Below are 15,160 nucleotides of genomic sequence, written 5' to 3' on the forward strand. Positions count from 1 at the left end.
AAGGACAAAATAGGTGAGGAGGAGGAAGAGGTACAAATTCCAGTTATAAAATAGGTAAGTCACAGGAATGAAGAATACAGCATATGAAATATCCTCAATAATATTGTATTAATGTTGTATGGTGACAGAGGGTAACTACACGTACGGTAGTGAGCATAGCATAGTGTCTACAATTGTCCAATCTGAATTTGTATACTGAAATTAGTGTAACAGTGTCTGTCAACTATACTTCAATTAAAAAAAGGTATTAGGGAAAATAGTCTCTGAAAATATCGGGAAACATGTCAGCCAAAACCTTTGTCCTCACACCTACATTTGTAAAGACATTGGAATCCTTATCACCAGTGTTGATTATGTTCAGTACACTATTTTGGAGCCCATTTGGGGCATTCAGGGAGAGGCTACCTTGTATAAGAAAGATCTAAATAAGAACATTCTAGACAGGAATATACAATTGACCCTTGACCCACATGGTTTCGAACTGTGCGGGTCTACTTTACTTACACATGGATTATTTTTGGATACTGTATAGTACTGTAAGTGTATTTCCTCTTCCTTCTGTTTTTCTCAATGTCACTTTTTTGCCCTGGCTTATTCTACTGTACAAAACACGTGTGGATCGACTGTTTATGTTACCGGTAAGGCTTCTGGTCAACAGTAGGCTATTAGTAATTAAGTTTTGGTGGGATGAAAAATTATATGCAGGTTTTTGACTGCACCGCAACCTCTGTGTTATTCAAGGGTCACCTGTAGTTGGAAATATTCGTACACATTTCATAAATAAGTAGATAACCATAACTTTAATAAGTCAAGTGTTTCCAAACTGGGTCCTAATTTGGAGAAAGGAAACAAAGTTACAATTGAAAATTGTATATTGTTTTCCTCATCTCTAATTGAGAAAGTTATAAATCAGAAGCTAAGCTTGAAAACTGTTGTAACCCTCTATTTTTCCTTTCTTCAAAGAGATTTTCTGAAATCTTTGTGTGCATATGAAAAGAAATAAGTGTTTTAGTCATAATACAGATAGCAAAATATTATTACTCCGTTTTTTGCCAGTAGAATTTCCACATGACAGTATGACAGTCCCACATTCTTCATTTTATATGTATTTAAGAGTCAGTCCTGAAAAATTAATAGCAAAAGCATTCCTTCAAATTTTGTTTTTCTAAAAGTGAAAGAATGGAAAGCCCATTTTAAGGAACAATTCATTAAGGTAAAAAACTGATTGAACTTTCATAAATGGCAGGTTTTCTAATCATTTCCAAGTAATAATTCAGTATACAATATGATTCTTGTTTAAACTTTTTTGTACCAGTAAGATCAAACATCACCTTTCAGAGATTATACACATTCAATAGATCAATATTAATTGTGCTTTTTATCAGATTCACTTAAATGGCATCTTATATACGTATACACACACACACACACACACACACACACATATATATATACACACATATATACGTGTGTGTGTGTGTGTGTGTATGTATGTATGTATGTATGTATCTGTTCTCAATTATCTAAAACTAACATAAAATAGGTAGGAATTTATTTTATTCATGTGATTGTCTTTCTATGTAAGCAATCCCTAACTTCGGTTTAATCTCTACAAGTATTGTTTCAAGACCACATGTCGTAAGCTATATATAATTCCTACAATGTCTTTTGTTTACCTTACACATTCTAAATAATATTTGACTTATTTCAGATGCAGCGGGAGTTGGAGAAAGCAGTAACCAGAGCACCAGAAGAAGGTATGTTGCCAAAAATGTATGAAGTTAGATATCATTGATTTCTGAAATAAACTATAAATAGTAAATGGCATCCCTTTCTATTGTTTGGATAATGGATACTGCATTCACAATTTTTTTGTACATATCTAATAAAAAATGTAAAAACATGAGCATAATGAAGAACACACTTCTTCCTCATTAATCCTCATGTTTCATAGCTCTTTTAAAATCCCCCAAAAGTCTAGGGGCACCCAGGTGGCTCAGTCGGTTGGGCGACTGATTTCAGCTCAGGTGGGTTCAGACCCTACACAGGGCTCTGTCCTGAAAGCTCGGAGCCTGGAGCCTGCTTCAGATTCTGTGTCTCCCTCTCTCTGTGCCCCTGCCCGCTTGTGGTTTGTCTCTCTCTCAAAAATAAATAAACGTTAAAGAAGTTTTTTTCAATCTCCCTAAATCTATATATCTGTTATTATTTCTGGCGATAATCTTCCTTCACTGGTGCCATCCCTATGGAACTGTCAACCTGCACAAGTCTCAGAAAAGGTGTGCTTTATCAAATTGTTGTTTCCGCTAGTGATAGAAGACCCAAAAAGCCAAAGTCATCTTAGTCATGCTTGGTTAAGTAATTAGAGGTCATATAGCTGTCACTTGACAGGTAACGGGTTTCAATCTTCACTCATTGACTTTGTCATTGCTTTTGCCCTTGGGTAAAACTTCAAATTCCTTAGCATGGAATGAAAACACCCAAATCAGTTTGCTTCTTGCCAGATTATTCAGCCTTGTCTCACTATTTCCCTACTCTGCTGCTTTGCTCTAGCACCTTCTCAAACTAAACTACTCATAATTGCACAAGTGTTCTTCCTCACTTCTAGCTCTTTGTATGTGCTTCTTCCTTCTACCTAGCATATTCTTTCCTTGTCCTTCAGGTGTCAGATTACATATCACCTTCACCAAAAAGCAGACAATATTGACGCAAAACTGGGATGTCCCTTCTGTATGTTCCAGTAGTGCTGTGTTTTATACCTGTCACTTACATCTGTATATCAAGGAAGGTCCTGTTCAGAAATGTTGGGAAATGCCTGTTTGATTTTTCAGTTTATAGTTTATGATTGTTCAGGGTGGACTGTGTCCTCATCTTGTAATTTCACCTTGTAATGAAAAAACCAGAAACTCTGATATTTATCCACAATAGCAATTAATTCAGTGTGCAACCCTGAGCAAAATATATTTAATACTAATCTTGGGTTTCATATTGTTGTACGTAGTTATTTTTCAATTTTCTTAACGCCTTTTCATAAAGGACCCAACTTTCTTTTGTTCTTTTTCTTTTCTTTTTTTTTTTTAAGGACTTGTAGTGAAAAGTATTTTGGAGAAAGAAGATAATTCTTTCTTTTCCTTTTCAGCTGCTACCGAATTTGAACGAGGATCCTGTAGAACTCCTTTAGTATCTACTGATGATTCAATTCTAAATCAAGATCCAGTATGGAAAGCGTCACGAGAATATGTACAGATTTTGAACAAAAATTATATGATTTGAAAAATAAATAGAAAAAATTTACTGGATGCTTACAAAACATTGTCCACATATGGAAAAATCTTGATTAAAGGAAAATGTTTTTGTGTCATATGTGTGTAATGAAAATCTGTATAATATTTTAAACTATGTTTCTTGGCATCTCATTAAATTTTAAGCCCATTTTGTACGTGGAAAGCAGCACTAGAGGGTTTGACATACATCAGACTGTTCCACTCCCTGCTGTTTGAACAGCACGCAAACAAACAAGTTGTCATTAATACTTCAGTAGTGTTCATGGATGGCTTTTTTGTATTTTCCAATTTTTTTTTAATTTTTTTTTTATTATTTATTTATTTATTTATTAATATATGAAATTTACTGTCAAATTGGTTTCCATACAACACCCAGTGCTCATCCCAAAAGGTGCCCTCCTCAATACCCATCACCCACCTGCCCTCCCTCCCACCCCCCATCAACCCTCAGTTTGTTCTCAGTTTTTAAGAGTCTCTTATGCTTTGGCTCTCTTCCACTCTAACCTCTTTTTTTTTTTTTCCCTTCCCCTCCCCCATGGGTTTCTGTTACGTTTCTCAGGATCCACATAAGAGTGAAACCATATGGTATCTGTCTTTCTCTGTATGGCTTATTTCACTTAGCATCACACTCTCCAGTTCCATCCACGTTGCTACAAAAGGCCATATTTCATTTTTTCTCATTGCCACGTAGTATTCCATTGTGTATATAAACCACAATTTCTTTATCCATTCATCAGTTGATGGACATTTAGGCTCTTTCCATAATTTGGCGATTGTTGAGAGTGCTGCTATAAACATTGGGGTACAAGTGCCCCTATGCATCAGTACTCCTGTATCCCTTGGATAAATTCCTAGCAGTGCTATTGCTGGGTCATAGGGTAGGTCTATTTTTAATTTTCTGAGGAACCTCCACACTGCTTTCCAGAGCGGCTGCACCAATTTGCATTCCCACCAACAGTGCAAGAGGGTTCCCGTCTCTCCACATCCTCTCCAGCATCTATAGTCTCCTGATTTCTTCATTTTGGCCACTCTGACTGGCGTGAGGTGGTATCTGAGTGTGGTTTTGATTTGTATGTATTTTCCAATTTTTATCACTATATGTGAGCCTAAAGATTTAGACATTAGTTTGATGTATTCCTGCTATGGCTATTGCCAATGTCTGTACATATTACAATTTTTTATAGTGCCATAAAACCTATTTATAATTTTAGTTGTCAACATTGATTATTAGCTCTTTCCACATGGAGAAATATAATTTGCCTAAGGCTTTTCACCTTTTCTATTTATTTAGTTAGTTAGTTATATTTTATTTACTTTTTGGAAACAAAGTTAGAGAAAAGAAAAAATAGAGAAACAAAAAAAAAGAACTCCCCCCCCGCCCCAGAGCCATTTGCAAGTAAATTGCTAATGGGATGCCTGATTCCTGTAGCATTTAAATCCTACAAGTCAGTACATTCCACATAACTACCATACAACCTTCACAATCAGAACATTAACTCTAATACACTTGTCGCTTGAACAATGGGGTTAAGGGCTCTGACCCCTGCCCCCCACAGTCAAAAAGCCATGAACAACTTTTGACCCCCAGAGACTTAACCACTGCTACTACCAATGATCTTGTTATATGATATGTATTGTACTATATTCTTAAAGTAAGCTACAGAAAAAAATACCATGAAGAACATTAGAAAAGAAAATACATTTCCAGTACTGAAAAAAATCTGTGTATAGTCAGTGCACCATCAAAACTCTTTTGTTCAAGGGTTCAGTATAATTCTATCATTTATTCCTCATAATTCTTTTTTAAGTTTGCTCACTTATCTGTAGTATACGTAATACCAGGGAAGGTCCTGTTCAGAGCCATGTATTGAATGCAGTTGTGTGTCTGAGTCTCTTTCACTCTAGAACAGTTCCTTTGTCTTTCCTTGACTTTCATGACTTTTAAACTTTTGACGAGTAAATTCCAGTAATGTGGAATGTCTTTCAATGTGGATTTTTCTTAGGTTTCCTTACGGTAAAATTCAGATCATACATTTTTATCAAGAGTATCACTACAATCTACTCTTTTCATTGCATCCTCTCATGTGACCTACAATTTTGATTTGTCCCAATACTGGTGATGTTAATGTTGGCCAGCGGAGGTAGTATCTGCCAGGTTTCTCGCCTGGAATGTTAACTTTCCACTTTCCAATTAGTTAGTATTTTGTGGGGAAGTACTTTGAGACATGTACACATATCCTTTCTCAGACACCCTGTGCCAGGCCACCTCTTCTGCAGATGGTTTGCCCCCCTGCAGGTTCTGAAAACCCACGCTGGGCTATTCTTCCCCTGTATAGATGCCTCCCCACCCTGTCCAGCCTGTGATACTTCATTATTCTATATCATTCACTTTTCAGGGATGCTCTCACTTGAGCTCCAACACTGTGCAGGGTGACTGTCCCACACGTAATGCCTTCCCCATTCTGTCTAAGCTCCAGCACCTCACTTTGGACCCCCACAACTCCATGCCTCTGTTTATAGGACTGGAAACTAAACTGTTGGGGATGAGAAAGAAGAAAGCAAGGAAGGGCTCCACAGGTCTTCTTTAATCAACTTGGCAAGCTCTCCAAAGCCGTTTCTCATTGGAATTGCATTGAATCTGCCAATAGTTTGTAAGGAAAGACATTTCTTATACTGATTTTTCCAAACAACTAGTCTTTTAATTGTCTAAGCTTATTCCCCACAATATATTGTTTCTTACTCGAGTGTTTTATCTGCAGATTCCTTTGGATTTGGGGCATGCAGTGGCATATAATCTATGAATAGTGGCATTTTCGGTTCTTTCCAATTCCTAGAGCTTTCACTTTTTTTCTTTCCTACTACAAGAATGACATTGAGTAAATGTGAGGATAGTGAGTGTTCATGTCTTCTTGAAATTGCAACATGTAAAAGTAGTTTTCTATAACTATGTAGATAGTGGGGTTTTTTAAAGTCTATATCTTTTATCAGTCTCTTAGTTTGCTCTTGCCGTTTACAACAGATCACCATCAACACAGTGTCTTACAGCCACACACATGTATCTCACATTTTTATGGGTCAGAAGCTGAGCAATGGCTTAGCTGGGTCCTTTGTTCACGTTCTCACAAGGCTGTACCCAAGGTGTCCGCTAGACGGCCCTTCCCCATTTGGGTGCTTCGATGGGGAAGAATCTGCTTCCAAGCCCATTGCGTTTGTTTTTAAGAGAATTTCCTTGTGACTGTATGACTGGACTCATTTCCACAGCTCTTTGCTAGTTGTCAGCTAGTTGGAGGCTTAGGTCCTAAGCGTTCCCAGACACTTGTCTTAGTCCTTTTGGGCTGCTCTAACAAAACGCCATAGGCTTATGAAAAAAAGTTTTATTTTTCACAGTTCTGGAGGCTGGGAAGTCCAAAATGAAGGCACTGGCAGATTCAGTGTCCAGCGATGGCCGACTTCCTGGCTCATGGACGCTGGTCTTGCTGCTTGGCGCAGGGCCAAGGGAGCTCTCACAGCCCTCCTTTATAAGGGCACTAATCCCATTCATGAGGGCTCCACCTTCATGACTTAATCACTTCCCAAATCCCCCACTTCTAAATACTATCACGTTGAACATTAAGATTTAACACATGAGTTTCGGTGAGTGGGGACACAAATAAATATTCAGCCTCAAGCAAGGCTGTTCCTTGTTCATGGCCACGTAGACTTCCTCGATATGGCCGCTGAGTTTAGGAGGCCAGCAAGGAGAATGTCACTTCAGAGAAGGCTCAGTCCTCCTTGAAGGGTGTTCACGTGATCAGATCAGGTTTGCCTAGCATAAAACTCCTTATGGTTGACTCTGAATTAACTGAATTAATTATGTCTGCAACATTCCTTTACATTTGCCATATTCCAATAGCTAGAGTCAAGTCACAGATCTTAAGAGAAAAGAATTATAAAGAAAAGGTGACAACGCTAAAGGGCAGATAATATGGAGTCACTTAGGGTCTTTCTGCTACAAGTATATTGAGGAAGTTCCCTTATAATACTAGTTTTCTAAGTTTTGTCATGAATGACTATTGAATGCTAACAGATGTTTATTTCACATCTATTGAGATAGGTTTTTTTAACTGTTTATTTTTGAGAAAGGCCAAGCAAGCCAGCAGGGGAGGGGCAGAGAGAGAGGGAGACAGGATCTGAAGCAAGCTCTGCGCTGACAGTGGCGAGCCCAATGTGAGCCCCACGTGGGGCTGAAACTCACACACTGTCAGATCATGACCTGAGCCTAAGTTGGATGCTTAACCGACTGAGCTACCCAGGCACCCTGAGATAAGTTTTTAAAATATTTGTGAATGGGGGGAGGGGCCAAGATGGCGGAACAGCATGGAAGTTTTGTGTGTGTCTCACACCCATGAAATACAGCCAGGCCAACACGAAACCATCCTACACACCTAGAACACTGATTGGAGGACTAACACAACAATCTGCACAACCTGAACCACAGAATTTAGCAGGAATTTACCCCAAAAGAAAGAGCATGAAGAAACGACAGCCAGGGATTTAACCAACACAGATAGAAGCAAGCTGTCTGACCCAGAATTTAGAATCACGATAATAAGAATATTAGCTGGGATCCAAAATAGATTAGAACCCCTTTCTGCAGAGATAAAAAAAGAAAAAAAATAGCCAGAATGTAATTAAAACTACTATCACTAAGCTGGAATCACGGATGGATGCAGTGGCGGCAAGGGTGGACAAGGCAGAACAGAGAATCCGCGATATAGAGGACAAACTTACAGGGAATAACGAAGCAGAAAAAAAAGAGGGAGATTAAGGCAAAAGAGCACGATTTAAGCATTAGAGAAACCAGTGACTCATTAAAAAGGAACAACATCAGAATCATAGGGGTCCCAGAAGCGGACAAGAGAGAGAGAGGGGCATTAGGGTAATGTGAGCAAATCATAGCGGAAAACATGTACGAAAGCTGGGGAAAGACACAGACGTCCAAATCCAGAAAGCACAGAGGACCCCCATTAGATTCAACAAAAACCGACCATCAACAAGGCATAGCATAGTCAAATTCACAAAATACTCAGGCAAGGAGAGAATCATGAAAGCAGCAAGGGGAAAAAAAAGTTCCCTAACCTAAAAGGGAAGACAGATCAGGTTTGCAGCAGACCTACCCACAAAAATTTGGCAGGCCAGAAAGCAGTGGCGGGATATATTCAGTGTGCTGAATCAGAAAAATATGCGGGGGCACCTGGGTGGCTCAGTCGGTTAGGCGTCCGATTTCTGCTCTGGTCGTGATCTCACGGTCTGTGAGGTTGAGCCCCCCGTCAGGCTCTGTGCTGACAGCTCAGAGCCTGGAGCTTGCTTCGGATTCTGTGTCTCCCTCTCTCTCTGCCCCTCCCCTGCTCACGCTCTCTCTCTCTCTCTCTCTCTGTCAAAAATAAAGAAACATCGGGGCGCCTGAGTGGCTCAGTCGGTTAAGCGTCCGACTTCAGCTCAGGTCACGATCTCGCGGTCCGTGAGTTCGAGCCCCGCGTCGGGCTCTGGGCTGATGGCCCAGAGCCTGGAGCCTGCTTTCGGTTCTGTGTCTCCCTCTCTCTCTGCCCCTCTCCCATTCATGCTCTGTCTCTCTCTGTCTCAAAAATAAATAAATGTTAAAAAAAAATAAAGAAACATTAAACAAATAAAATAAAAAATAAATGCAGCCAAGAATTCTTTATCCAGCAAGGCTGTCACTCAAAATAGGAGAGAGAAAAAGTTTCCCAGACAAACAAAAATTAAAGGAATTTGTGACCACTAAACCAGCCCTGCAAGAAATTTTACGGGGGACTTTCTGAGGGAAGAAAAGATGAAAAAAAATTACATATACATACATACATACATACATATATATACATATATATATATACACATATACATATATATGTATGCATATGTATCTATATATATATATATATATATGTATATATATATATATATGTATATATATATATATATATATATATATATATATACCTATCTATCTATATGTATAGATAGATAGATATACCAAAAGCAACAAAGATTAGAAAGGACCAGAGAACACCACCTGAAACTCCACGTGTACAAGCATCATAATGGCAATAAATTCATATCTTTCAGTACTCACTCCAAATGTCAATGGACTCAATGCTCCAATCAAAAGGCATAGGGTAACAGAACGGATAAGGAAACAAGGCCCATCTATATGCTGTTTCCCAGGAGACCCAGTTTAGACCTAAAGACACCTTCAGATTGAAAATAAGGGGATGGAGAACCATCTATCATGCTAATGGTCAACAAAAGAAAGCTAGAGTAGCCATACTTATATCAGACAATCTAGACTTTAAAATAAAGACTGTATCAAGAGATGCAGAAGGGCATGATGTCATAATCAAGGGGTCTATCCACCAAGACACCTAACAATTGTAAACATTTAGGCGCCACATGTGACAGCACCCAAATATGTAAATCCATTAATCACAAACATAAAGAAACTCATCGACAGTAATACCATAATAGTAGGAGACTTCAACACCCCACTCACAGCAATGGACAGATCATCTAATCAAAAAAATCAACAAGGAAACAATGGCTTTGAATGACACACTGGACCAGATGGACTTAACAGATATATTCAGAACATCTCATCCTAAACCAGCACAATATACATCCTTCTCCAGTGCACATGGAACATTCTCCAGAATAGACCATATACTGGGACATAAATCAGCCCTAAGTAAGTACAAAAAGATCGAGATCATACCGTGCATATTTTCAGACCACAACACTATGAAACTCGAAATCAACCACAAGAAAAAATTGGGAAAGGTAACACATACTTGGAGACTGAAGAACATCCTACTAAAGAATGAATGGGCCAACCAAGCAGTGAAAGAGGAAATTGAAAAGTATATGGAAGTCAATGAAAGGGATCACACCACAACCCAAAACCTCTGGGACGCAGCAAAGGTGGTCATAAGAGGAAAATAGATAGCAATCCAGGCCTTCCTAAGAAGGAAGAGAGATCTCAGATACACAACCTAACCTTATGCCTTAAGGAGCTGGAAAAAGAACAGCAAATAAAACCCCAAACCAGCAGAAGACAGGAAATAATAAGGATTACAGCAGAAATCAATGCAATCGAAACAAACAAACAAACAACCCCACAAAAATACCAGTTGAACAGATCAATCAAGCCAGAATCTGGTGCCTTGAAAGAATTAACAAAATTGATAAACCACTAGCAAATAGGTAAATACAGCAGAATTTCTTGAAAAAAATTAGGAAAGCTTTTAGAAAAAATCTGAAACTTAATGTTTGTTGTAAGCCATAAAATTACAGCTTTTATTTTCCCATTTTCTGCAAGAAATACAATTGAGATGTCTAGCATAACTATATATGAATCACCAAAATATAAAATTAAATGTTTGATTTGAACATTGTTAATTCAATGTCTGTCTTCCAAACTACAAATTTTTGTTTCCACTCATTTCAAACTCTTTCATCAATAAAAAGTTCCTTAATTTTCTATTTTTCTCCAGTATTCTTAGAATATTTTGACTCTGTTGTTAAATTATATCATTAATAATTCATTGTATTTATGTATTATGGCATAAATTATGTATATAAAAAATTCACAAATGAACCTGCTACACTAAAATAATGACCCAAACCATTGTAATCTATGCTTAAAAGTAAGTGGATATAAACAACACAAATTTCCGTCAAGAATGGAGTTGATACATCGGTAAATATTCCCAGAACAGAGTAACAGTAATGAAAATGAACAAACTACTGCTACATGCAATAACATGGATGAATCACCAACATAATACTGAGTGAAAGAAGGCAGATACAAAAGAATACATAATAATTCCACTTATATGAGTGCAAACAGGCAAAAGTTAGACTTCAGAATGGAATTCAGCATAGCAGCCATCTTTTGGGAGAAAGGAAGGTACTGTATGGCATGAAAGGGGCTCCTGGGGTGTTCTTGATGCTCTAATTATTCACCTGGGTGGTGACTACATGGGAGTGGTCATTGTGAAAGTGGGGCTGCTATTTTAGGATTTGTGTGTGTATTTGTGGTATGGTTGGTTTAAAAGTTTTTTAAAAATGAACATTCAAATAAAGATTCTCATTGAAATTAAAAAAAAAAAAAATTGATAAACCACTAGCCAGTCTGATCAAAAAAGAAAAAAAGGAAAGGACCAAAATAAATAAAATCAAGAATGAAAGAGGAGACATCACCACCAACACAGCAGAAATAAAAACAATAATAAGAGAATAGTATGAGCAATTATATGCCAATACAATGGGTAATCTGAAAGAAATGGACAAATTCCTAGAAACATATACACTACCAACACTGAAACAGGAAGAAATAGAACATTTGAACAGACCCATAACCAGTCAGGAAATCAAATTAGTAATCAAAACTCTGCCAAAAAACAAGAGTCCAGGGCCAGATGGCTTTCCAGGGGGAATTCTCCCAAACGTTTAAGGAAGAGTTAGCACCTATTCTCTTGAAAGTGTTCCAAAACATAGAAATGGAAGGAAAACTTACAAACTCTTTCTATGAAGCCAGCATTACCTTGATTACAAAACCAGACAGAGACCCCACTAAAAAGGAGAACTATAGACCACTTTCCCTGAGCAACATGGATGCAAAAATTCTCAACAAGATATTAGCCAACCAGATCCAACAATACATGAAAAGTATTACTCACCACGATCAAGCGGGATTTATACCTGGGATGTGGGGCTGGTTCAATATCCGCAAAACAATTAACGTGATTCATCACATCAAGAAAAGAAAGGGCAAGTACCATAGGACCCTCTCAATAGACGGAGAGAAAGCATTTGACAAAACACAGCATCCTTTCTTGATAAAAACCCTCAAGAAAGTAGGGAGAGAAGGAGCATACCTCGAGATCCTAAAAGCCATATATGAACAACCCGACGCTAATATTATCCACAGTGGGGAAAAATGGGAGAGTCTCCCCCTAAGGTCAGGAACAAGACAGGGATGTCCACTCTCGCCACTGTTACTCAACATAGCATTGGAAGTCTTAGCCTCTGCAATCAGACAACCCAAAGAAATAAAAGGCATCCACATCGGCCAGGAGGAGGTCAAACTTTCCCTCTTCGCAGATGATACAATAATCTATATGGAAAACCTCAAAGATGCCACCACAAAAAGGCTCGAATGGATTCATGAATTCGGCAAAGTTGCAGGATATAAAATCAATGCGCAGAAATCGGTTGCATTCCTATACACCATCAATGAAGCAACAGAAAGAGAAATCAAGGAATCGATCCCATTTACAGTTGCACAAAAAGCCACAAAATACGTATGAATAAATCTAACCAAAGAGGTGGAAAATGTATGTACTGGAAACTATAGAAAGCTTATGAAAGAAATGGAAGAAGACACAAAAAAATGGAAAAAGTGTCCATGCTCCTGGATAGGAAGAACAAATATTGTTAAAAGGTCGATACTACCCAAAGCAATCTACATGTTCAATGCAATCCCTATCAAAGTAACACCAGCATTCTTTACAGAGCTAGAACATATAATCCTAAAATGTGTATGGAACCAGGAAAGGGCCCGAAGAGCCAAAGCAATCTTGAGAAAGAAAACCAAAGCAGGAGGCATCACAATCCCAGACTTCAAGCTATACTACAAAGCTGTAATCATCAAGACAGTATGGTACTGGCACTAGAACAGACACTCAGATCAATGGAACAGAATACAGAACCCAGACATGGACCCACCAACGTATGGCCAACTGATCTTTCACAGAGCAGGAAAGAATATCCAACAGCGTAAAGACAGTCTCTCCAGCAAGCGGTGCTGGGAAAACTGGACAGCAACATGCAGAAGAATGAACCTGGACCACTTTCTTATGCCATACACAAAAATAAACTCAAAATGGATGGAAGACCTCAATGCAAGACAGGAAGCCATCAAAATCCTCGAGTTGAAAGCAGGCAAAAACCTCTTTGATCTTGGCCGCAGCAACTTCTTATTCAACACGTCTCCAGAGGCAAGGGAAACAAAAGCAAAAATGAACTACTGGGACCTCATCGGCCTAAAGGCTTCTGCACAGCGAAGGAAACAATCAGCAAAACGAAAAGGCAACTGACAGAAGGGGAGAAGGTATTTGCAAATGACATATCAGATAAAGGGTTAGTATCCAAAATCTACCAAGAACGTCTCAAACTCAACACCCAAACAACAAATAATCCCGTGAAGAAATGGGCAAAAGACATGAGTAGACACTTCTCCAAAGAAGACATCCAGATGGCCAACCGACACATGAAAAAATGCTCCACATCACTCATCATCAGGGAACTACAAATCAAAACCACACTGAGCTACCACCTTACGCCTGTCAGAATGGCTCACATTAACAACTCAGGCAACAACAGATGTTGGCGAGGATGTGGAGAAGGAGGATCTCTTTTGCATTGTTGGTGGCACTGCAAGCTGGTGCAGCCACTCTGGAAAACGGTATGGAGTTTCCTCAAAACACGAAAAATAGAACTACCCAACGACCCAGCAATTGCACTACTAGGCATTTATCCACGAGATACAGGTGTGCTGTTTCGAAGGGACACATGCACCCCATGTCTATAGCAGCACTATCAACAATAGCCAAAGTATGCAAAGGAGCCCAAATGTCCATCAGTGGATGAAAGGATACAGAAGATGTGGTATCTAGATACAACGGAGTATTCCTTGGCAATCAAAAAGAATGAAATCTTGCCATTTGCAACTACGTGGATGGAACTGGAGGGTATTATGCTATGTGAAATTAGTCAGTCAGAGAAAGACAAAAATCATATGACTTCACTCGTATGAGGACTGTAAGAGACAAAACAGATGAACATAAGGGAAGGGAAACAAACATAATATAAAAACAGGGAGGGGGACAAAACAGAAGAGACTCACCAATATGGAGAACAAACTGAGGGTTGCTGAAGGGGTAGTGGGAGGGGGGACGGGCTAAATGGGCAGGGCACTAAGGAATCTACTCCTGAAATCATTGTTTCACTCTATGCTAACTAATTTGCATGTAAATGCTAAAAAATAAAAAATTAAATTAAAAAAGTAAAAATAAAAAATAAAATAAAGTATTTGTTACTGTGGGGAATTACATTATTTGCTCATGTTAAACCAACTTTGCATTTCTCAGATTAACTGAATATAGTTGTCATTTCATTCGGGTTTTTTTCATTATTTTATTTTATTTTTTTATGTTTATTTTTGAGAGAGAGAGAGCCTGAGCGTGAGCAGGGGAGGGGCAGAGAGAGAGGGAAACGTGGAATCTGAAGCAGGCTCCAGGCTCTGAGCTGTCAGCACAGAGCCCGACGCAGAGCTCAAACTCACGAATTTCGATATCATGACCTGAGCAGAAGTGGTCTCCCAAGTAAGCCACCCAGGTGCCCCTATTTTATTTTCTTTGGGGGAGAGAGAGAGAGAGAGAGAGAGAGCGAGCACACAACAAGAGTGGGGGAGGGGGGCAGAGGGAGAGAGAGAGATTCTTAAGCAAGCTCCGGGTTCAATGTGGAGCCAGACACAGGGCTCAATCCCATAACCCTGGACTCCTGACCTGAGCAGAAATCAAGAGTCGCATGCTTAACCCATTGAGACACCCAGGCGCCCCTGGGGGCCTACATTTTCATTTGGCACTGGGCCCCACAAATTCTGTCACTGCAAAGTCCCCACCAGGCCACCTCCCCCCTCCCCTCAATCCCACCGGCACACTAGTCTCCTTCAGAATGAAATGCAAACTCCTCTCTGGGTGCACAGACCCCGCCAAGCTGGTCCTCGAATCTTTGCCGCCCTCTTGCCGCCCTCCCGACCTCGT

At 39.2% G+C, this 15,160-nt stretch overlaps 1 protein-coding gene across 7 annotated transcripts in view; it reads left to right on the forward strand.

Annotated features, from left to right (window-relative positions):
* The window catches only part of LOC131490564 (ankyrin repeat domain-containing protein 26-like), a 246,121-nt gene that overhangs the window by 103,550 nt on the left and 127,411 nt on the right, over positions 1 to 15,160 (forward strand). For 3 of the 7 annotated variants that reach the window (XM_058693070.1, XM_058693073.1, XM_058693072.1), the window contains 2 exons: positions 1,712 to 1,757; positions 3,137 to 3,296. The exons of the other annotated variants lie outside the window; for them this stretch is intronic. In XM_058693070.1, the coding sequence (XP_058549053.1) occupies positions 1,712 to 1,757; positions 3,137 to 3,270 (180 nt within the window). In that variant the 3' untranslated portion in view covers positions 3,271 to 3,296. Of the gene's footprint in view, positions 1 to 1,711; positions 1,758 to 3,136; positions 3,297 to 15,160 lie in introns of those variants that run through there. 7 annotated transcript variants of the gene reach the window in all.

This window comes from Neofelis nebulosa, chromosome 11 (genome assembly GCF_028018385.1).
Source record: "Neofelis nebulosa isolate mNeoNeb1 chromosome 11, mNeoNeb1.pri, whole genome shotgun sequence".
Lineage (NCBI taxonomy): Eukaryota > Metazoa > Chordata > Mammalia > Carnivora > Felidae > Neofelis > Neofelis nebulosa.